The 25,140-nt window shown below is 36.3% G+C and overlaps 1 protein-coding gene across 1 annotated transcript in view; it reads left to right on the plus strand.

Annotated features, from left to right (window-relative positions):
- Positions 1 to 25,140, plus strand: part of ENTHD1 (ENTH domain containing 1) — a 115,464-nt gene that overhangs the window by 1,027 nt on the left and 89,297 nt on the right. The window contains exon 2 of the mRNA XM_007189090.1: positions 15,858 to 16,100. Coding sequence (XP_007189152.1) covers positions 15,858 to 16,100 — 243 coding nt within the window. The remainder of the gene's footprint in view (positions 1 to 15,857; positions 16,101 to 25,140) is intronic.

A 25,140-nucleotide genomic window follows, 5' to 3' on the forward strand; every position in this document is an offset into this window, starting at 1 on the left:
ACAAACTTCATGATTGAAGTTAAGGAACTATGTCCTTGGAGTTAATATGTTATTTTGGGGAGCTAATCCAACCTTTTACCCCCAGTACCATTTTGTAAAGATCAGTATATCATACTAAGATATATATCTCTTTTATAAGTTAAAAGCTTCGGAGTCTGTCATCAAATAGTGTTGTCATTCAACCTGGGGTTGAATCCTGACTCTGCTACTGCCTAGCTATGTATCCTCAGGCAATTTACTAGATTACTTGAGGCCTCAGTTTAGCTCTCTGTAAATTGGGATAATAACAGTATCTGTCTCATAGGATGGTTGTGAGGAGTACAAATATGTTTGCCTATTTTTCCCCAAAAGATGTCAGCTCCATGAGGGCAGGGACTTTGTCTACCTTGCCCATTGCTGGGTCTTGGAAGGAGAGAAGCTGTCGACATTTGTTGAGTGAGAGAATAAATGAAAGACAGAGAGTGAATATACAAAATGGTCCAATTTTGTTTAAAAAATTATGTTTATGTATATAAGAGTTCACCAAGTGGTACTGGTAGGATTAGAGATGATTTTTATTTTGTTTTATATAAATTTGTATATTTTAAAACACATTTTATAATTAGACCAAATAAAACCAACGTGGCAATGTGAAAAAAAAAAGAACAAAATGAATAAAATAGGAGGCATGGTAATTTGATATAATAATGTCACTGTAATTATAATTAGACTGGAATTTAGTTATAAATGTAAGAAAGTGTTTCCAAAGACTATGGAATCTTCAAAAACTACGAAGGAAGTAGTTTTATGAATACGGAAATTTAGGTCATAAAGTAATTTTGTCGGAGGTGGAAGAGGAGAAGTAGGGAAAGGCTGTACAGGATACTGAACTGAGATGATTCAGTAGTGCCTGATATTCTGCAATGGTAAAAGAATCAGCACTTCCTCCCCATCTAATGTAAAATTATAATTTGTTAAAGTGAATAGTCTTATGAATCATGAGAAGAGGATAAAATTCAGTGCAATCTCTGTGTTAAGTATACATTTTAAAAATAGTCTTTTTTAGAGCAGTTTTAGGTTTACAGAAAAAGTATGCAGAAAGTACAGAGTTCCTACATACCCTTCCCCACCCACACATGGTTTCTCCTGTTAACATCTTGCATTAGTGTGGTACATTTGTTACAATTAAACCAGTATTGATACATTATTATTAACTAAAGTCCTTAGTTTACACAAAGGGTTTACGCTTTGTGTTCTGCAGTTCTATGGTCTTGAAAAATGCAGTGTCCTGTGTCTACCATTCCAGTATCATGCAGAACAGTTTCACTGCCTTGAAAGTGCCCTGTGCCGCACCTATCCATCCTTTCTCCCCTGCCCTGAACCCTTGGCAACCACTGATCTTTTTATTGTTTTTATAGTTTTGCCTTTTCCAGACTGTTATATAGTTGGAATCATTCTGTACATAGCTTTTTCAGAACGGTTTCTTTCATTTAGCAATATGCATTTAAGATTCTTTCATAAGATTCGTTTTACAGCTCGAGAGCTCATTTCTTCTTTTTTTTTCCTTCACTTAAAAAAAAAAAAAGCTTTATTGAGATGTAATTCATATATCATACAGTTCACCCATTTAAAGTGCACAATCCTATGGGTTTTGGTGTATTATCAATTTTAAAAATTATGATAGAATAAATATAACATAAAATTTGCCATTTTAAGTGTACAGTTCAGTCACATTCATTACATTCACACTGTGGCACAGCCATTACCACTATTTATTTCCAAAACTTTTTCATCACCCCAAACAGGAGCTCTGTAACCATCAAGCAGTAACTCCATGGCTTGATCTAATCTACTTCCTGTCTCTATAAATTTGCCTGTTCTGGGTACCAGATATAAGTGGCATCATGTAGTATTTGTCCTTTTATATCTGACTTATTTAACTTACCATAAAGTCCTCTAGGTTCAGCCATGTTAGAGGATGTATCAGACCTTCATTCTTTTTATAGCTGAATAACATTCCTTTGTATGTACTTACAGCATTTTGTTTATCTATTCATCTGTTGATGGGTTCTTGGGTTGGTTTCACCTTTTGGCTATTGTGAATAATGTTGCAGTGAACATTAGTGTACAAGTATCGGTCTGAGTCCCTGCTTTCAATTTCTTTGGGGGTATACTTAGGAGTGGAATTGCTGGGTCATATGTTAAGTCAATGTTTAGCTTTTTGAGGAACCACTAAACTGTTTTCCTTAGCAGCTGCACCATTTTACGTTCCCACCAGCAGTGTAGGAGGATTGCTCTTTCTCCACATCCTTGCTAATCCTGTTATTGTCCATCTTTTTTTTTTTTTATTGTAGCCATTTTACTAGATGTGAAGTAGTATCTTATTCTGGTTTTGATTTATGGTTCCCTGCAGACTAATTATGTTGAGCATCTTTTCATGACCTTGTTTGGCCATTTATATGTCTTCTTTGGAGAAATGTCTATTCAAATCCTTTGTCTGTTTTTAACTGTTTTGGTTTTTTTTTTAATTTTAAAGTTCTTTATATATTCTGGATACAAGACCTTTATCAGATAGGTGATTTGCAGTTATCTTCTCCCATTCTATATAGGTTGTCTTTTTACTTTCTTGATTAAATTTTGAAGAAGTCCATTTTATCTGTTTTTCCTTTGGTTGCTTGTGCTTTAGGTGTCATATGTAAGAACTCATTGCCTAGTCTAAAGTCACAAGGATTTACACCTATGTTTTCTTCTAAGAGTTTTGTAGTTTTAGCTATTACATTTATCTTGGGTCCATTTTGAATTAATTTTTACATATGGTGTAAGGTAGAGGTCCAACCTCACTCTTTTGCATGCAGATATCCAGTTGTTCCACTGCTATTTGTTGAAAAATCTGTTCTTTCCCCATTGAATTATATTGGCACCTTTACAGAAATCAACCATAGATATATGGGCTTATTTCTGTACTCTTAATTCGTTCCATTGATGTATATGTCTAGTCTTATGCCTGTGCCACACTATTTTTATTATTGTAGCTTTGTAGTAAGTTTTGAAATAGAGGAAAGTGACTTTATTTGCAACTTCAGCTTTGTTCTTTTTCAATATTGTTTTGGCTGTTCTGGGTGCCTTGCATTTCCATATCAAGTTTAGCATCAGCTTATCAATTTCTGCAAAAAAGGCAGCTAGAATTTTTTTGAGATTGCATTGAATCTGTAGATCAATCTCAGGAATATTGCCATGTAAATAATATTATTTCCTCAAATCCGTGAACATAAGAAATCTTTCCTTTTATTTAGGTCTTCTTTCATAAGTGTTTTGTAGTATTCATTGTACAAGTTTTATACTTCTTTTGTTAAATTTATTCCGAAGTTTTTTTTTCTTTTTTTGGTACTACTATAAATGAAATTGTTTTCTTAATTTCATTTTCATAGTTTTCATTGCTGATGTGTAGAAATTCAACTGGTCATCTGATTTTTATATATTGATCTTGTATTCTACTACTTTGCTGTAATATTTTCTGTAATAATTATTAGCCGTAATAGTTTTGTTTGTTTGTTTAGATTCCTTTGGATTTCCTACATACAAGATTATGCCATCTGCAAATAGAGATACTTTTACTTCTTCCTTTCCAATCTGGATGAATATTATTTCTTTCTCTTGCTTAATTGTCCTGGCTAAAACCTCCTGTACAATGTTGAATAGAAGTGGTTAGAACAGACGTCCTTGTCTTGTTCCTGATCTTAAGAGCTTTCAGTCTTTCACCATTAAGTACAATGTTAGGGATGGGTTTTTCATAGATACCTTTTATCAGGTTCACAAAGTTCTCTCCTATTCCTGGTTTGCTGAGTGCCTTTATCACGATAGGGTGCTGACTTTTTGTCAGATACCTTTTCTGCATCTGTTGATGTTATGTGTTTTTCCCCATTTATTCTATTACTTGGTGTTATTACATTGATCTTCATAGGTGAACCAACCTTTCATTCTTAGCATAAATCCCACTTGGCCATGGTGTGTATCCTCTCTTTTTTTATGTGTTTATTTTAGGTCAGGTTTGAGGCTTAATGATGAAATTGGAGAATATCTTCTTGGGTTTTGAGCATGCTACGCTTCTTAATCCAGAAATTATAAAGACATCAACTTCCGTTAGGGTTAAATTTATTATTAAAATTAAAATTAAATACTAATTAAAATTTTCCATGCCCAAGAGTTAGGTTTTAAAAAGGCATAAGTTTTTGGATAATAGTGAATGAAGTATAATCATTTTTGTACTTTACAGAACAGGTATTTTATCACTGTACTGAGCAGAGCACTATGATAATTTCTTTTTAAGTAGAAAGAAAGGGTCAGCCCCTGCTGTAAAGAGTTTAGGAGCTATTTTGAGCATTAGAATAGATAAGCATGCAATTATAAATATACAGAAAAACCTATTTATTCATTTATACCTTTCATATGTACAGGTATGGTATATATGGGTATGTTTGAATACACTATCATAAAGGTCTTTCAGATTCCCTAATGGTTGAGCTTAGGATTAAAGAAGTACAACTATGCTGTGTTGGACTTTATAAATACTCTTGATGATTTGTTAGCATCAAGAGAGGAAAAAAAAAAAGCAAGTTAGAACTAAATTGTCAACAGAAGCATAGTACAGTTGACCTTTGAACAATGTCGGGATTAGGGGTACTGACACCGCCCCCTCCCCCACAATGCACAGTGGAAAATCTTCATATAACTTTACAGTCCACAGTTCCACATCCTCGGATTCACCCAGGCACAGATTGTGTAGTACCGTAGTACATATTTATTGAAAAAAATCCACATATAAGTGAACCCGTGCAGTTCAAACCCATGTTGTTCAAGGGTCAACTGTATATTCATTTGTTGATTATGGAAGGTATATTAGTTATTGATTGATAACATTGGTGCACACTATTAATTTAATAAATATTAATTAATGAAAAATGATTCCATTGGGGAAAATATTACTCATTTTATTTTTATCTTTTATACACTTCTCTTTTTATGTTTGTTCCCTAATGAGTGTAACATATTAGAATAGTAGCTCTTGACATAATTTAATTTATACATAAATAAATGTATATATATATTTGGGGGTGGACGCATGCACAAAAATTTGTTACTGATGGTGTGTGCAGTTGAAATAGTTCAAAACCACTGGTTCTCAGGGCTTCCCTTGTGGCGCAGTGGTTAAGAATCCACCTGCCAATGCAGGGGGCACGGGTTCAATCCCTGGTTTGGGAAGATCCCACATGTCGCAGAGCAGCTAATTCTGTGTGCCACAACTACTGAGCCTGTGCTCTAGAGCCTGTGCTCCGCAACAAGAGAAGCCACCACTATGAGAAGCCTGCACAGCGCAAAGAGTAGCCCCCGCTCACCGCAACTAGAGAAAGCCCACGCACAGCAATGAAGACCCAAAGCAGCCAAAAAATAAATTAATTAAATTAAATTTTTAAAAATTGTTTAAAAAAAAAACCCCATTGGTTCTCGTGATAGAGTCAAGACTCTTAGTGTGTTCCCAATCTACCTTTCTACTCTTATTTCCTTAGTCTTCAATCTGGCACATTGCATCACCAAGCATTCTTAATATATTATTTGCTTATACATCTCTGTGCTTGTATTTAAGATGTTTCTTCTTCACTGTAATATTCTTTCCTTGCTATCTGCTTTTTGAACTCCTATTTAGTCTTCAAATCCTAGCTCAGAGGCCTTTTCCTTTGTACCCCCAACTCTCTTCTTTTCTTCACTGGGCAGAATTAATTGCTGCAACACTTTATTCATAATATCAGAGTGGTATTTTTTACAGTGTATCTTATCTACTATATATATCTCTCCTTAGCTAAATTCTGAGGGTATATACCATATGTTAATCATCTTTTTACCATCAGGCCTTGGCACATAATAGATAATCAGTAAATTTTTACTAAATGGAAGTCATAAAAATAATAAGAGACTTGAAGAAAGGAATGTGATCATTGAAAAACTACTCAGTAAGAATGATTTTGTTCAAAGAAGAAAAAAAGCAGAGAGTGAAGTCTGTAATGGGAAATTAATCAAAGAGAAATTGTAGTGATCCAAGTAATCTACAGCTGGATCCTACCCTAGAAACAGGTTATCAAGAAGAGATACAGAAAAGATAAAAGTAGAAAATATTATAGAAAAAAGTCTTTTTTTTCTGCATTGGTCTTTACACTTGCTGTTCCCTTTGCCTGGAGTCCCCAGATACCTGCAGTGCTTTCTGCATCCTCCGGATCTCTGCTCAAAAAGTCATCTTATTAGTGCGGCCTTCTAGATGTACCTTATTTATAAAAAAGCAGCCCCACCTGTTCTTTGTACTGATATGCCCTAGCCACCTTCTCTGTTTTCTTTCTCTTCATAATATTTCTTATCTGACGTAGGGTATGATTTATCTTATTATTTGTTTATTGTCTATCTCCTCCTACCAGAAACTAAGTTTCATGAGGGCAGGAACATTTTATGTCTGCTTCGTCCATGCTCCATCTCCAACATTATAACAGTGCCTATCATACAGAACATGGTCAGTAATTAATAATAGTGATACTACAGGGGAAAAAATTCAGAAAACAAGTCACAGTAGTTGGGAAACAGGAGAAATTTATTTTCAAATAGTACATTAGTTAACATTTTCAAATAATGTTCTCAATATGTTTTTCTTCAACTTCCAGACAACTTTTCAGGTGAAGTAAATTTAAAGCAATGAATCTAATCGTTAATCTCAAAAGATTTACAATAAATACATGATTTTCCCTATGTTTTCAGACTTTTGGGACACTGTATTATACTTATTGTAGTGGGTTTTTTTAATTAATTAATTAATTAATTAATTAATTTATTTATTTTTGGCTGTGTTGGGTCTTCGTTTCTGTGCGAGGGCTTTCTCTAGTTGCGGCAAGCGGGGGCCACTCTTCATCGCGGTGCGCGGGCCTCTCAGTATCGCAGCCTCTCTTGTTGCGGAGCACAGGCTCCAGACGCGCAGGCTCAGTAGTTGTGGCTCACGGGCCCAGTTGCTCCGCGGCATGTGGGATCTTCCCAGACCAGGGCTCGAACCCGTGTCCCCTGCATTAGCAGGCAGATTCTCAACCACTGCGCCACCAGGGAAGCCCTGTAGTTTTTTTTAAGGTTAACAGTTGGACACATTACTTTATATTTCGAGATATTTCACCTGAAATACTGGAGGTATATTGTGAGGTAAAGTTCTTTCTTTCCTGTATGGTATCTAGTTGTTTGAGCATTTTTAGATTTTAATAATAGAGCATTTCCATGTATGGTATCTCATTTGATCCTTACATCATCTTATGAGGAACGTAGGATATGTCTTATCTTTCTTACAGAGATGGTGAGTTAACACTCAGATTAAGTTTTTTAGGTAAGGTTGCACAGCTAATTAATGGCTGAACATGATTAAAACATATATATCCTAATACTGTTTAGTTCTATTCTATTATTATGCTACACAGCCTCTCTTAATTTTTAAGGAGTTCTTAAAAATATCCTAACAAAGTTTCATTGAACTACCAGAATGAACTTAATTAAAATTGTCTGAAAAATACCTGGTTGAATGTTTCATACTACTAAACAATTTATTTAAACAAATTATAGTATTCTTTTTATAAAACCAATTCAGATTCTCAGAAATGCATATTTATAACTTTATGTACTGTTTTATTCTCAGTTAGGTAAGTCATGAAATTGCGGTTAATTTCACTTAAATGGGCTATTTTACAATTATATAAAGTAAATATATATTATACACATATATTTAAACTAAAGGTAGATTTATAAAGGTACATTTTAAAAAACAAATTTTCAGTGTTAAAAAGTTACGTTAAGCTATTTTACTAGAAGTAGCATGCCTTGATGACATTACTGCCATTTTAGTTTTCTGCTGTCATTATCAGTCATCTAATTTAGGAAATTAGATAGTTCACATTTATGCTGATGGCTGATTTTGTGTAGGCTGCTTCTCTGTGTGTCTTCCAAGACACGAGGATGAACCCTTACCATTCACCTACCCATTTGCTCACTGAAGTCGTAATGTCTTGGAGTAAGAACGAAGCCTTTTAAGCCATAGTTAAGAAATTAAAATGTGAAACATAAATTTTCTGTAATATGTAATACATTTGTTTATATTTACACTAGCTTATAAATGATTAAAATCAACTTTTTTTGAGAGGGAGTTTGTATTTTGAGTTCAGGTACTCTTAGAAGGAGAGAAGAACTCAGGTATTTAGGCTTAGAGAAAGAGGCAGACTGGGCAAGTAGGAGAAAAAAGGAATGATAGGGATTTTCTTTTCAAGGCGACTGGAATAAATTGAATAGAGACAAGATACCTGGAAAGAGAAAGTTCAAGAAAAAGAAAACATTTCAATGTAAAAACATTATTTTAGATCTTGGTTAGCTGTGTTAAGGCTCTAAAAGTCAAAAAACTAAAATTTGGAGGTACTACTTCTCTTACAGAAGGGACTGGATGTGGGGAGTGGGAAGCAACAGTTCCTAAGCAGTGTGATGTAGTGACTGAGCACTGTGGAAAAAACTCTAGCTTCAAAGGGCACAGACTTAATCTTTTTCTACAGCTGTCAGACAGCAGTAGTCAGAATTCTCTAACCATTGAACTCACCTGCTAGATGTTGGTGGCTTGACTAAATGCAATGTAGGTGTACTGATCTATTGAGAGGTGGGTTACTTAACACAATGCTGCTGAGTTCATTTATAGCTTCCGTGAGCAAATGTGATTTCCTATAACAAACATTTTTATAATCTTGATGAACAAATGAATTTCATTTAACAACCATACTATAGACTTTTGGGTCATCATAAGCCTGTTCTGTTATTGTTGAAAGTTATATTACTGGGCTTCCCTGGTGGCGCAGTGGTTGAGAGTCTGCCTGCCAATGCAGGGGACACGGGTTCGGGCCCTGGTCTGGGAAGATCCCGCATGCCGCGGAGCGACTGGGCCCGTGAGCCACAATTACTGAGCCTGCGCGTCTGGAGCCTGTGCCCCGCAACAAGAGAGGCCACGATAGTGAGAGGCCCGCGCACCGCGATGAAGGGTGGACCCCGCTTGCCACAACTAGAGAAAGCCCTCGCACAGAAACGAAGACCCAACACAGCCATAAATAAATTAAACAAAAAAAAGTTATATTACTGTGAGTTTAAACAAAAGCTTTATACCTAGTTGAATATTTTGGATCGTCTTTTGCTCCTTTTCAACAAATCCAGTCATACTGATAATCATAGTAGCAAGAAGCAAATCATGAATTTATATAAAGTTAACTGTTCCCATCCAGCCAGTCTTCCCACAGTGCTCTTTGTTTATTGTACTCATATGGACAGCAGACTGTAAACACAAAAGGGCCAGTAACCAGGTTAGGACTTCAGTGCTGTGTCAGCAGAATCATTCTCTTCTCAGGTTCTCATCAAATAAAATAGCTTGCATTTGTATACTAAAGTCAGTCAAAGAAATTAAAGTCTATATTTTGTTATTTTTATAGAGCCAATCTCTGTTTTCTAGTTTATCAACTTTATGACTTTGGGGAAGTTTCTTAGCCACCCTGAACTTTCTTTTCTCATCTGTAAAATGGACTTCATAAACTCTGAGGGTGGTTGTGAGGATTAGAGATAATGTCTGAAAGTCAGGCACGTAGTAAGTCATAAGTCAATGTTAGCTAAAAATATTAGCCATTGACATATTTTTACTTTTATTATTTCCTGCAGCATATATTCACGTTCGAGTAAAGCTTCGTGCAAAATGCACCAGAAATGCTTTCCCACTGCCTGTGGAGTTCACCCATCCGTAGCACCTTGTCCACATGTCCGTGGTAGCACGCATGGCTCTGCTGTAATGACTTATTTTACCTCAGTCCCTTCACTGGACTGTGGACATTTGGAGGGCTGAGGTTACTTTAGTTGTATCTCTGTTTCTTCACCTAGTTTGTGGAGGTGTCGAATAAATATTTGCTGACTGGGTGGCCAGTGGGCTCCTGTAGGCCCAAAGAAGGGATTGGTAGCTTTGAGTTTCTCTTTATCTTAAATGTTCTTCCGGTTTTCTACAGTGTTTCTAGGTATAGTTTTATTTTTATTTTTATTTATCGTGCTCGGTGTTTGGAGATCATTTTTGATGTGAGGATTCTATGGCTTTTCTGTAAAATTCCCAGCTCTTTCTGAATATTGCTTTTTGTGTGTGTGTGATTACTGTATTCTTCTTCTTCTGAGTGACTATTGGGGTCTTGCAATCTGTCCCTTATGACTTTTAGTTAATCTTTTTAATCTTGTTGCCTCTCTGTGCTGTATTTTGGAAAAATTCCTTAGTACTATTCTTTGACTACCAATTCTCTCTTCAACTGTTAGATTTTGGAGTTTACCTTGGATATTGAGGGTTTTTTCTTTTTAATCCCAGTGACTATAGCTTTCATTTATAGGATTTTACGTTGGCTCTTTTCATATCTATCTGTTGTTTCATTTCTGCCTATTTTTGTTTTGTTTCATAATTTCATATTTCTTGTTGTGAATGTGATTCCTGTGTTAATCTTTATTTAGTATTTATTTAAGGTCTGTTTTAATACTTATTTAAAAATCTTTATTATTAGATTTTTAAATCTTACAATAATATAGAATATTGATTTATAGAAGATCCTATAGAATCCTATAGAACATTGATTTCTTTTGGAGTGAATTTATGTTTTAATTGCTGCATTAATTGGCCATCTTAAGATTTTTAAAAATCTATTTTGGAATTTTAGTTTTCAGGCTTATTTTGGGTGAGAGGTTCTTCCCCAGCTAACCATGTTCACTTTTCCATTTATGCTGATTTTTCCGTTTCCACCTCCAGTACAGTGTTAAAAGGTGGCTCAGGGGTCATGCCCTGTGATGATATGAGGGTGCCGCAGATTCAGTTGCTGAGCCAGGGGGTGGCTTAGTTGAGTTCCAGGCCTTAGGGCTGCATTGTGTCCTTCTATTCCCACAGCTACAAATATGTTACAGCCCAGGAAGCAATTAGTGGCTGGTTTTTTTTTTTTTTCCCTTTTCCTTTTTCTTGTCTTTCCAGCCTTCTCTCACAAGCATGGATACCCCCTAACATCAAAGAGTGAGACCACCTCTAGTTCCCTAACACCTGAGGGGCTGAACTCCTGGCCGCCAGATCAAGAGCCCAGCAGCCCTGTGGCTTGAGCCCTGTTCAGTGCTTTTTCATTTCTCCGATATTTCTGGTTCTTGGAGGTTTTTATCTTGTTTTTCAGAACTGGTGATGTCTATTATTGCTGTGCATTTGGAACAGAGCAGAAGGGTACTTTGAAGCATGAACTTACTGTGCCAACTTGACTGAAGGTTTTTTATGAAAATAACTTGATCAGCTATACTGTTTGGGATACTTCTCCTCTTCCTCCGCGCTCCACCCCATCCCCACCCCTGAAGGCACTGTGGAGGGTAGATCAGAAAGGAGACTGAAGATAAATAAATGATCTAGAACATCATAGGCCTGAACTAAGGGAAATGGAGAGGAAAGCATGGAATTAGAAGATGGTTAGTAGGTGCAGCCAACAGACATGGATTACTGAGTCTGGGGAGGTGAATGTTCATATTTCTGGCTTAGAATGGAAGTAATACTCACTGAGAAAGGAATATAGGAAGAAGAGCAGATCTTGGCAGGTCAGTGGGTCAGGAACGGAGAGAGGAGTATTATGATGTTTTATAACAAGAAGCCCAATGTGTGATTTTTGGTTTTAAGTCTGGTATGTGTCTTTCTTGCTGATGCATCTCAGTGCCCAGTATCTTTGAATTTACCATATTTCCAAATCTCGTTACATGACATTCAGTTGTGAATTTATATAGACTCCTCCCCTGCATTTAGGAAATTTTTCCTCAGCATATTATTTAACAAATGTTTCTTAAGTATCTCTTAAGTGAACAAGTACAGTTCTGGCATTCGTGGATGTTATACTCTAATGGAGGAAAAAGACATTTATCACATAGGCAGTTACAAACTGTGGAAGCACTCTGAAAGACAAGTGTAGGTGCTATGAGAGTGTGTGAAAGCAGGGCCTGACCACTGAGGCCCTGATGTACATGTAGGGCGAGGCGGAAGAGGGGTTGTTATCTCTCAGTAGAAGGCTTTCCTGAAGAAGTGGAATCTGGGCTGTACCCTCTGCCAGGTGCTCTCTGCCTGTATGTCTGCACAGCTGGCTTTTTCTTGCTATTTAAGACTCAGCTGATATGTTACTTCCTCAGTAAGACTTTCCTTGACTGCACCCTGAATTGATGTTTGCATGCCCCTCTGCTTTATTTCCTTTAGAGCATTAATTTTTATCTGAAACTATCTTCATTAGGGACCTTGTCTCTTTTTTTCCTCACCTGTGCCCCCACTACTTAGAATGCTTCCTGAAACTTAAGTGTTCAAGAAATGATTAAATGACTGCAAAAGTTAACATCCTTGGGAACTGGTCTGTTGCATAGTTGATCTAGTGATTTGTATGTCCTTGTCCTTTCAGTTTGGGAGGATTGCTCAAATTGGCTTTTTCCTCATTCATTTTTCTATCTTGTTGATCCTCCCCTCACTCCATTGTGTCTTTCTAATGGGGGTTGCCAATGGTAGCATCCCACCCTCTGGCCACGGTGATGAGTATATGACTTTCAAGCTGGGCCACTCAGTGTCATTCTCCTGGATGTTTCAGATTTGAATAAATGAAGAGGAAGACTTCTCAGGTGGCAGCGTGTAAGGTGTGAATCTGGAGCTGTCGGTGGTAATATCCACATCCAGATTGAAGAAGTCGACCTGCGAAAGGAGAAAATAAAGGCATTACACAGGGGCAAGCAGAGGTGGGAGGCGGAGGGTCCTGGTAGTTTTCCAGTCTCTGCTTCACTTGTATCTGAGGCCCAATTGCAGCCCCTGGTTTTCCCACGGCCAGTTGAAATTGAGTTTCTGTCACTTACAACCAAAACATTCCCAATTAAACAGTATATAGCTTTATTTTTATTTTAACCTTCACCTGAACCAACAAGCTTTTCATCTTGATGTGTTTTACATAGTGTCTTTGGATATTGATCTCTTACATAGTTTAATTTCTTATTTCAGAGAATCTGTTTTCTCCCTCCCTCCCTCTCCTCTCTTTGTCTGTCTCCCTCTCCTTGCCTCCTTTTCTCCCTCTCCCCCTTCCCAGTTCCCTTCCATAGCCCCCCTTTTTTCAAACACAAAGCAGTTGTTGCCTAAGTTTATTCTATTTTCTAGTATTTAGTACTATTCTCTTTTAGTACTATGTAGTGTTTCTTTTTTGAAACATATTGGTAACAAGTAAGTAGATGCCATCTTATTGCTATTGTTATTATATATGTCATCCTTGTTATTATTTATCTCAAGCAGGTTTATTGGGCTCTTGGATTTTTTTCACTTTCAACTTTGACACTTTAAAACGTCCAGGTTCCCGCTCTGCAGCATCTCGAGGGTGGGGGGAGGTAGCTAGGGCAGTGGGCAGCTTTGAATGGGAAGTTCACTTCTGGGTGATTTCTTCTCTGTTTTCTGTAAACTCCTGTGGCCCCACCGTCCTGATGCTGCAGGGAGGAGCCCTCCATTATTGACTGGCATTCTGCTTGACATACCTGCTCGTCCCTTTGAACTACTGCAGCTGTCCTCAAATTCCACCAATCCATGCATACTCCAAGTAGAATATTCCACATCTGTCCCATAATTTCTAGTTGTAACCTTTTCTAATTAGGAGTGTTATAAGAAATTATTTCAGGCCAAGCAGCTTTCTCAGGCAGCTAAGTTATAAATTGTCAATTAGTATTTTTCATCTATCTGGCTCCATTTGTATTATGTCAAGGAGAAAACTGAGACTTTTTTGGTCATTTGCTCCTTTATTGATTCATTCACTCAGTAAATGTTTACTGAGCATTTACTATGTGCCAGTCACTCTTCTAGACACTAAAGAGTCTCTGTCCTCATGGAGCTGTATTCTAGGTGAGAAAACAATAAGCAAGTAAACAGATAACTGTATAAAACAGTGTTAGGTAGTGATCAATGCCAAGTTGAAGAGTAAAACAGGGTAAGGGAATAGAGAGTGATGGGGGTGGGGCTATTTTAGAGAAGATGGGCAGAAGGAAAGCTTCTCTGAGGAGGTGACCTGTGAGTAGAGACCTGAATGAATCAGGGGTCTAGTCATGCCAAGAGTCCCTTGCAGAAGCAACGGCCAGCACACAGCTCTAAGGAGGTAAAGAGTGTGGTGAGACTGCAGAATAAGGTGGCCAAGGTGGCTGGAGTAGAGGGAGCGAGGGGGAAAGTGGAAGGAGATGAGTTCATGAAGCGAAGAATGGGAAGGCAAGTCCCCCGACCAAATCAAGCTATGTTAATTATCCGGGAGAAGGTAGTATCTGGTGTGTTGTCCCCGAAGACCGATAGTCACAGCAGGCTTCTATCGTGCAACAGAGTGGTAACCCAAAACACGTGGGATTTTTTGGTTATTGACTGCAAGCCAATCATAGGAAATTATGAGTGCTGAGAATGGTGTGGTTTAAAGCAGTTATCAAAGAAGTTTGGAAGGAAGAAATGGCTAAGAGGTGAGATTAGATAAAATAATCTTGGAAAACATGGCAACTTGAGCAAAGGTTTTTGACATTGTCCATATCAATCTTAATGAAACGACTGGCGCTTAGAGAACATTGGTGGCCCCTGGCATCTAAATATACCCTGAATTTGACTATTTCTCATTACTTCCACTACTGGTAAATTATAGCTGGAAATATTAACACTTTAATTCATCACACTTGGAGCCCAAAATGAGCATAGTAGTGAATCTTTAGGGACTTTCAGTTTACTTCTGGAAGACATGAGATGTTAATATGAGTTGGTCCCAAGATGTGGAGAGGTGTTTCCTTTATCATTTCTTACAGGAGATGGTTGAGAATAGTACTAGTAATACTATATATTTGAATGAGTATAATTTTATATCTGTGAATTAACCTGAACAGATATGCTTATACAGTTTTCAGATAGGAAACTCAGGCTTAGACAGACCACCTGACTGGCTCAGAGTCACTCCGATGGTTAAGGCCAGCAGCATTGTTAGAATTCCGGTCTTAGACTGTCCTCTGGCACTCTATTAATGGCATCATGTTATTTTGATAGGATGTTATGTCAGAGACAAGCCAATTGCCTTCCCTTCTCTTGTCCTACCCTAATTGTATCCCTAAGTTATACACAATGTTGATTGTGTATGTACACAGTGTTGTGGGTACACCTGCCCATCCATCATCCATCCATCATCCATCCATCCATCCATCCATCCATCCATCCCTCCATCCATCCATCATCCATCCATCCATCCATCATCCATCCATCCATCCATCCATCATCCATCCATCCATCCATCCACCCGTCTCTGTATTTCTCTATCTGCTTCTCTCTTCTATATACATATATAATGGTTTATTTTCCCCTATGCTTTACAAATTTGGATCATGCTATGCATATTACTTTAAATCTTTAGCCATATGTTGTGGTCATACATCTAGGTCAGTACATCTAGATCTGATTCATTCCTCTGTATGCCTGTATTGTTTGATTTATTGAAGAGTATGTATTGCTTTCAAAAGGAAAATCCAATACCATATTTAAGGTGAAAAATGTAATGCCAATGTATGATATGATTTCATCATATGTTTATTTACTTCTTAAAGCATAAGAAAAGGAGTACAGTTATTGACAACTCTAAAGAAACTTAAATTTCCCTCTACATTTGCTAGAGGTTTATTTGCTTTGCTTACATTTTCATTTTTTCCTAATTTTCCTTAGAATAAAACTTAATTGTAGCCTTAATTAATATTTTCTTTTCTAACCCAATTAATGTATTTTCCAGGTTATTATATCCGGGAAAAGTCTAAGCAAGTTATAATGTTGCTGACGGATGAACGGTTGCTGCATAGAGAGAGGGAAGTAGCGTGTCGGACTAGACGGCGTACCTCCTACTCTATGACATTTCCTAAGAGGTTACCTGGTACGGGTAACTCACGAACAGCATGTGCTTCTGCTCCCACACCAGAAATTCCTGCTTTAGAGAAGAAGCGTGAGCGTCTTAAGGTTGCAAGACTACATAATAAAAGTGCGTATAATGGACATTGGCCTAAAGTGCAATAGGTATCATTTAAGAACAACCAAAACATATAAAACATTGGGTTTTAGTACTGAAGTATTAATGCTGTATTAGTACTACTATTACTATATTAGACATTATACTATAGAGAACAATGATGAAAGATACTATTCAGTAGAAAATTTTATGACTATTTTCTGAATGTGGTTATCTGGGATTCAAATAAAATGTTTTTGAGCTTTAAAGGTATTAAACTAGTGACTACCCTATTTGGCATCGTGATTCAGTTTTAAGATGTTAATCATAACTGGAGAGTGAAGAACTGTTTTCTGAGACTAGGGGTCTGGGTGTGTGTGCATTTGCACTATTTGATCCTCCAAATGAAGAAACTGACATTTTAAAAAATGTGCCTCAAAATTCTGAAAGTGCTCTAAAACTCTTCTAGGACAATACCCTGTGTTATATAACCCTTTCCTTTGCCTAAAACTTTAAATCCGGACTACTGAACCTAAAAAAGAAGGCACTTATTTATAATGTTATAATAGAAATCAGCAGGAAAATGCAGTTATCTTTTCTACTGAATTTGCTAAAACATAAAGGAAAGTCATTTTGCTCTAACTTCTCTAGTACAAACCCTGTTATTAAATTGTGTGTAAAGAATGGACAGTTTGAGGAAGCAAAAACATTAATGAAATGCGACTTACGTAACTGTCCCTTGAAAGGAACTACACTTTGTGCCGTAAGTGAGGGGCATAGTAGGAGTAACATAGAGTTAAAAGCATTTTCAGAGGCCTACCTCCCAGCTTTATCATGTAATTCTATTAAGCAAGATCTTGAAAGAGAGATATTCCAAGTGTCGGTTAAATATTGAAATTTAAAAATGTTAATAGTAATACCCACACAAACCCATCCTGCTAAAAATCATTAAAGTACTACTCTAAGTCAGGAGTTCTCAAATGTTCACTCAATTTGTACTTGTGTGGACTGGGGCAGTCGAAAGATAGTAAAAGAGGTGGGCATTGTAATTACAATAATAAATACCAACCAAATGCTTCTGAAAGTCGTGGAACCTCTTTCTTTAGGGTACCCAGTCCTTTGAAATAAATCTCAAAAGAGACAGACACATTCTGAAATTTTCTCATAGAAGCCTTAAATTCAAACTGATACTAGAAAAAAGTAACAGAGTAAAATAACCAATTATGACTCCTCTAGAGTTTCTTCACCCCTTTTCCTACTTCTCTGTTACCTTTCTTGTTCTTCCTTCCTCCATTTCTTTTCCTCTTCTTTTCTTTCATTATAAACATATTTATTAAATTTATAATTTGAAATTTGGATATCTAGCAGAAATTTGGAGCTATAGCAGTGAGTAAAACAAAGTCCCTTTCATCATGGAGCAAATATTCTAGTGACAGAGATGGATATTAAACACACATAAACAAAATAGATATAAAATATTATGTCAGATAGTGTCAAGTCCTATAAAGAAAAGGAAAGCAGTGACAGGACAGAGAGTGACAGAGATGCTTTATTTTAGGTCAGGTAGGGAGGGAAGGCCTTTTGGAGGAGGCAGATATTTAAACAGAGACCTGTATGAAGTGAGGGAACAATCCAGGTATATCTGGGGTGTTCCGGCAGAGGGAACAGCAGGTGCAGACGCTCTGAAACGGGAGCAAGCTTGGCTCACTTCACTGTAAGCTTAGGAAATGAGTCCCTAAATTGCTACAGAAGTAGCTCAACTCTGAGCCATTCTTATGATTCATATAAGAAAATCTAGCTTTTTGCTTTATAGTCACTGCTTTTAAAAGGCCCAAAATGGTATTTCCCAGCTTGATAACAGCTTCTTATTCACTAGGCTGAGCTCTGAATATCTTTTGACTATTTTTTAAAAAATCTATCTACTTTCAAATGAAGAAGTTTTGCTACAATTAATTTTTTTTCATACCACAAACATGTACTGAGTACCTACTTACTATATGCCAGACACTGTTCTAGGCCAGGTAAGCAAACTGGGTGTATTTCTGCTCTCACAGAGGTTATATCTAGTGATGGGCTTTCAGTCTGTTTCAAAAACCAGTGTTCAGAAAGAGTTTTGGGAAGTGACAGCATCGTTGAAGTGCATCTGTAGTAAGATTTAAAGTGAGTAGTGAATGTTTGGATATAAAACTGTAGTAAGTTTGTTAAAAATCTGTTACATTATTTTAAAATTTCATTTATCCATTACTGTGTATAGTACACATACATAGTAGCCATATAGATGTGTGTGTTTGTGTTCAAAAAAGAGAAATTAGAGTAAGTAAGCTTGGCAGTACCAACCATATCCACGTAGGCATTTGAATCTGAAACTGTATTTTAAAAGAAGAAAGAAAACTGACAGTTTGGTTGGGTGGGGGTAAAATAAGAAAATTTACTAGGGGGGCATTATTAATGGGTTAGGAGAAGTAGCAAATGAAAATTTGGAGGTAGGTAGATCAGTTAAAATTAGGTGCACCCACAAGTGACAGTATTAGGCCACAAAATTGGTAGTGGTGTAAACATAATAGGAATTTCGCTCTTCTAAAATAATCCAGAACTAGGTATTCTAGGATTGATATGGCTCTCCATGATGTTAGGGCTCTTTCTGTCTTGTTGCTCCACCAAACTCAGGATGTAACTTCCACTTTATGATCCAAGATGGCTGCTTGACTCCAGCCATCACATCTGCCTTCTAGCCAATAGGAAGGAGGAGGGGTTGAAAATATGAATGCCCCTTCCCTTTAAGGACATTTTTGGAAGTTGCCCGTGACATTTTGGCTCACATGCTACTGTTTAGCACTTAGTTACACGGACACTCCTAGCTTTAAGAGAGGCTGAGAAATGTAGTCTTTATACGAACCGACATGTGCCCAGATGAAAGAAAATCTATTGTTAAGGAAGAAGGAGAGAATAAATATAGGAGACAACAAATAGTCCCTACCATAGTGGGAAAGAATACAAGAAATGAATTAATCGTGGTAATACATGGTTGTCAGATTAAAAGGCATAGAGAATATAAATTTTAATATGTAGAAAAATGTGGGCAGATAGTTGAGAGTACTCTGCACAGTTTATAAAGGACATAATGAACAGTATTTGGAAATTTCAATTTGATATGACTTGCAACTAGGATCCATTGTAGGCCTTGGAGAACAGAAGGGATGTTTAGCTTAGTCACAGAACTTAGCTTTCTTATTACTGAAAACAGCTGTTGGTGGGAGAGAATTCTTACTGCTTTGTGTAGACATGAAGGAGATACAAATTGGAGGGAAGCTTTATAAGAGACAGTTATTTCAATCCAGGCATCCAGGACCTGATCTAGGGTTATGGAAATGAGGGAAAGGTAATGTTTAAAGACAATATAGAAAGGAAATGGGTAGGTAGATGATGTATTGGAGAAGAAAGGGAGAAATTGAAAATGACTCACATTTGAGTTAGAGAAAATGGAGGCAAGTGATGGTATCATACAGGTAAATTTCCATCAGAAGGAATTTAAAGACTCCTCTAAATAATTTAGTTATAATGAAATGGAAAATTGAATGCATTGCTAGAAATCTGATACCCTGGCTTTAGGATCCAGAGCTGAAACAGCTGTGCCTCACTTCTTTGTGGTGAATTCGCAAGGGAAAAAAAGGTACTTTAGAGAAGGTGTTATACGCACATCGCTGCTTCTACTTCTTTTTACCTGTTCCTGGATGTTTCCCCCATGTTAATTAATTCTGGTAGATAGCTTGGGTAGTTTTTGTTTAAATGATTTTGTTGTTCGAAGGAAGAGATGAGCTGAAGGATAATTGCAGCTTGATTGGTAAGGCAGAAAGCTATATAAAGCACAGTGGTAACTCAGCTTCTCTGAGCTGTAAGCATCAGAGTTAGGTCCTTTCCTTAGAGGTAATAATTATAAAAACTATCACCAGAGACATTGCTTTTACAACTAGACCAGCAAAGCATGACCTCCGTGGATCATCCAATCTTCCATAAAGAGCTCTTTACTGGCATTATTCTTTGCAATGGAACTTTACCTGTATTAGAGAAGGATTACTCTGGCCTATGGTAAATGTAATAACATTCTACATCATGGAAATATTTCCCTAAAAATGGTATATGATTCCTGTTGGACCAAAAGTTAAACTTCAAAGTAGTTGTCATACTTTTTTAAAAAATTTTTCATTGATTTTAATATCATACTAGTTGGAAAAGATACCTCACAGAGAGCAACATACACAATAAACACATGGGAGAGGTTCAATAATGATATGAGATAGAAACCTGTATTTCAGTTAGTCTCTGTAATATTACTGATTGAGGGACAGGGCTGACCTCTTTTCATATTCGCTTAGCTTTCCCTTATTTTGAACCCCATCATGTGGCTGATCAACAGCTTCTACTGTGGCTAGAAGTGTAGACTCTGCCATTTTCTTGTTCATTGGTGTCGCATTTTGGCATTATTTTCAGTCCGGCATCATTTCACTATGTGAATCTCTAAACCCCTTGTCCATCGGCGAAGATTATTTCAGCTAAAACTAGATCATATAATCCATAATGTCCTTTAATCAAGCACATGTATATGATCCTCCATCTTAAAACAAAACCTTCTCTTGACCCCATATTCCCCTCCAATTATTACCCCATTTCTCTGTGCCCCTTTACAACTCTGCTGTGCTCAATTTCTCTTCTGTTCTTTCTTGAACCCAGTCAGGCTTGAGTTCTTACCATTCTACCAAAATAACATTTGTCAAGATCACCATCTTACTGGAGAAGTATCACACAGCTGCTAATCAGTTGTCAGACTTTTATAAGCAAAACACCAATGTTGATATTACTTCCCACGGTGAACTTTGTACTTAGAGAGTTGATGTAGAGTCATACTTGGTTGCCTTATCACATACAGTCTCAATGGCAGGGCTTATGGTACAAATGGTGGTTGCTACTAAAACATTTACACTGGTGAATGTTCAAGCAGTGATTTTTTTAAATTTAAAAACAAATGTATAAAAAAGAAAATAATAATAACTTATACCCCTACCCACCCTAAACCAACTGCTGTTAACATCTTAGAATATTTGCTTCTAGTCTGCTTATTTTTCTTCTTTTGTTTTTGTTTCAGAAAAATCCCTCTATTCTTATAAAAAAAAAATACAGGCCCATTGTAAAGAATTAATCACTTCCAATCCCGTCACTCAGAAATAGCCATAATTAATATCAGATGAACATAAATTCTAGGCATCTTTCTATCCATCCATACATATATGTATAAAGATGAATAACTAGAAAGAAATTGTTTTTATAAAAATGGAATTGTACTAGATGCTAAGTTTCACTAAAATATTTCAGGTCTACTTCTGGCAATAACACTTACTAGGAGCTCCAAGAAACTCATTTATTGCACAACAATCAAAGACTAGAAATGATACACTGAGACATTTCTGGCCTCACCAGAGGTATGGGAAGTCCCTAAGGAGCTCTCCTTCTAAAATTTTAAATTAATTAATTAAATTAAATAAATGAAATAAGAACAGGACATGTGAGCTCAGGTGAAAGTGACTTGGAGCTGGTGCCTGTGGGACACTGCAGGTGACTGTAGAGGTTGAGTTGCTTAAGGGCAGTTATTAGTAGTTAAGAAAATGAATTTGGGGCCTGCCTTTAGCATTGGGAAGGAAAGCATGGGATTACTGTGCTGAACCCAGACCCTCAAGAGGGGGCTGAATTGATTCTGGGTAGTTCTCTCTGCAAGAAGAAAACCTGTTCAATTCACAAGTTAGGTCCATAGGATTCCCACCAATTAAAGTCAGGCAATGAGCTCCCAATCTGTTTCACCAAACACAGGAGAAAGTAATTAGCAAAGAACATATCTAGTCCCCCACAGACTGTAGATATTATAAAGGTTGAATACATAATGTAGAAGAACTATGTATTTAAATATTTAAATAAATAAAGGATGTAATCACAGTGTTGATAATGGGGGAGGCTATGCATGTGTGGAGCAGGAAGTATATGGGAAATCTCTGTACCTCCCTCTCAATTTTATTCTAAACCTAAAAGTGTTCTAAAAAATAAAATCTTTAAAAAAGACATATACAAAAGCACAACTGTCAAAACCAGACTTGCACTTTTCTAAATTAATCCAGTTATTCAAATGTCAGTTATGTCTCTCACAGCCTGGGTCCTTGGGCTGAACTAAACTCTTAAGAATTAAAACTGTTTTACTTCAAAAAAAAAAAAAGATTATTAGGAATGAATGTATGAATTTGAAAAATGGGTACTTACAGAAATGAGAAATACCATCGAGATAAAAAACTTAATTTAGTGAACTAGAGGATATATCCAATGTAAATAGAAAATATGAAAGCAATGTTTAGACATAGAGGATACATCTACAGAGGAAAGACAATTACCATGCCAGTAAAAGTAAACTCTTCTCATCCGTTACAATGGAGGCCAAATGACAGTGATACAATATATTCACAGTGCAGAGAGAAAATAACAGCCTATATTTGTGTACTCAGCAAAATTGTCATTCAAGGCTGAGGGTGAAATAGTCATTCTCAGATAAGTACAAAAACTGGGAGTTTACCACCATGAGACCTATAATTAAAGGATATACTTCAAGGAGAAGGAAAATTTTTCCAGAAGAATGGTTGGAGATGTAAGGGAGTGTGATTAACAAATAGTCAACAGTATATAAAATAAAATAAACACTTTCTGTGTAAAATAATGTCTAACTTTCGAGTTTAAAAAAAAGACAACTAAAATAGTGGATAACCATGGGAGTGGGTCTACAGAATTATAGTATTCTAAGTTCCTTGTATTTTTTGAGAGATAGGTAAGAATATTATTTGACTCTAAACATTTAAAGGTAAATGTGCATGATAAACTTTCAAGGGTAAATGCTAAAAGAAGAGAAGTAGAGTATATAAATTCCAAAGTAGCAAGAAAAAAATGGAATGAAAAATACTTTTTTAATTTTATAAAGGGTAAGAAGCATAGATAAAGTGGGGCAAATGGAAATAAAAAAGTAAAATGGTAGAAATTAGTCCAAATATATTAATAATCACAACAAATATCAGTGGGTTAAATTCATCTGTTAAAAGGCAGAGATTATCAAATTGGGGAAAAATAAGCCCAGATATATATATGCTGCAAGCATAAGTTCACATAAAGGTTGAAAGCAAATGGGTGGAAAAAGATAAAACAAGCATTATACTAAGGAAACTAGTATAGCTACATTAATATCAGACAAAGTAGAATTTAAAGCCAAGAACATTATTAACGAGAATGATAAAAGGTATAATTCCCCAGGAAGACATAACATTTCTAAATGTGAATATAACCAATAAAATAACTTCAAAGTATATAAAGCAAAAATTGGTAGGACTACAGGAAGAAATGGAAACATCTACCATTATAGTAGATGATTTCAAAATCTCTCTCTCAATTATTGATAGGTCAAGTAAATAAAACATTTTTTAAAGTATGGATTTTATAAATGATTATATGTTATAAAGAAAGTCTTAACATTTCAAAGAATCTGTATCACACAGAGCACTTTTTCTAGCAAAAATGCAATTTAGTTTGAGTATTAAAAATGTAAATAAAAAATTTCCATACGTTTGAATGTGGAGGTATTCTATTTAGAATCAGGTAGAAGAAAAAGTTCCCATTCTCCTTCTATTCAGTTTTATACTAGAGGTTCTAGCCATGACAATAAAACAAGTAAGTGAAATTTAAAACGTAAGTATTGAAATGGAAGAAATAAATTTATTTGCAGATGAAAAGATTTTCATATAGAAAACTTGAAAAGATCTACAGACATATTAGAAATAATAAGAGAGTTTTAGCAAAATGGCTGGCTGTAAGATCAAAATAAATTGTTTATTGAAATACTCAAAAATATTAAGTATCAGTTGTCTCCAAATTGCATAAATTTAGTGGAGGGTTTCTCAAGCTTGGTACTGTTGACATTTTAAGTCAGATAATTCTTTGATGTGGGGACTGTCCTGTGTAGGGTAGGATGTTCAGCATTATCTCTGGCCTCTACCCACTATGCTATTAGCACACATCCCTTCCTTTTGTGAGAACCAGAAGTGTCTGCAGACATTGTCAAATGTCCCCTGGGGGCCAAAATTGCCCCCAGTTGAGAATCACTCATTCAGTGCATTTACAGACGAAGTCCCAAAGGATTTAAAAATTGAATTTGATCAGCTGATTCCAAAAATTTATCTGAAAGGATCAGAAGCTCAAGCATATCCAAAATGTTCCTGAAGAAGAATAAGGTGGAGGGCTTGCCTTTCTAGATAACAAGAATAAAGCAACAGTAATCATGGTAGTGTGGTATTGATGCAGGGATGGGTGCATGGCCAAGGGAACAAACTATGGAGCCCTGAAAACAGACCTGGGCAACTATGTTATCTTAGTGTATGACAGAGGTGGCGTTTCACATTGGTGGGGAAAGGATGAACTGCTTAATAAATAATACCAGGGAAATTATTTATCCATATTGAAAAAAATGAAATTAGGTCTCTACCTCATATCATCAACAAAAACAAATCCTGGAGAAATTAAGAACTTAGAAGTGAAAAAACAAAACTTCAAAATGTTAGAAGAAAATATAGGAGAATATCTTTTTCACATTGGGATAGGGAAGAATTTCTTAAACATAACCAAAAACAAGCAAACTATTTTTAAAAAAGTATTTATAGCTTTGACTATTGTGGTAGGCAGAATTCTGTGAATAAACCCCAATGACCCTCACCTTTATATAATGCCTTCCCCTTTGAATGTGAGCATAACCTGTGAATTATGATGAATTATCACTCCCATGATTATGTTACATTATATGTCAAAAAGCGGGTATCCAGATGGACTTAATGTAATCACATGAACCCTTTAAAAGCAGAGTTTTCTCTAGCTGGTGTTAGAAGAAGAAGTCAGAGAGATTCCAAGAGTGAGAAGGATTTGATGCACCCTTACTGGCTTGAAGATGTAGTGATAAGGAATGTAAATGGTTTCTAGAAGCTGAGAGTGATCCCTGGTTGCCACC

Source organism: Balaenoptera acutorostrata, chromosome 11 (genome assembly GCF_949987535.1).
Source record: "Balaenoptera acutorostrata chromosome 11, mBalAcu1.1, whole genome shotgun sequence".
NCBI lineage: Eukaryota > Metazoa > Chordata > Mammalia > Artiodactyla > Balaenopteridae > Balaenoptera > Balaenoptera acutorostrata.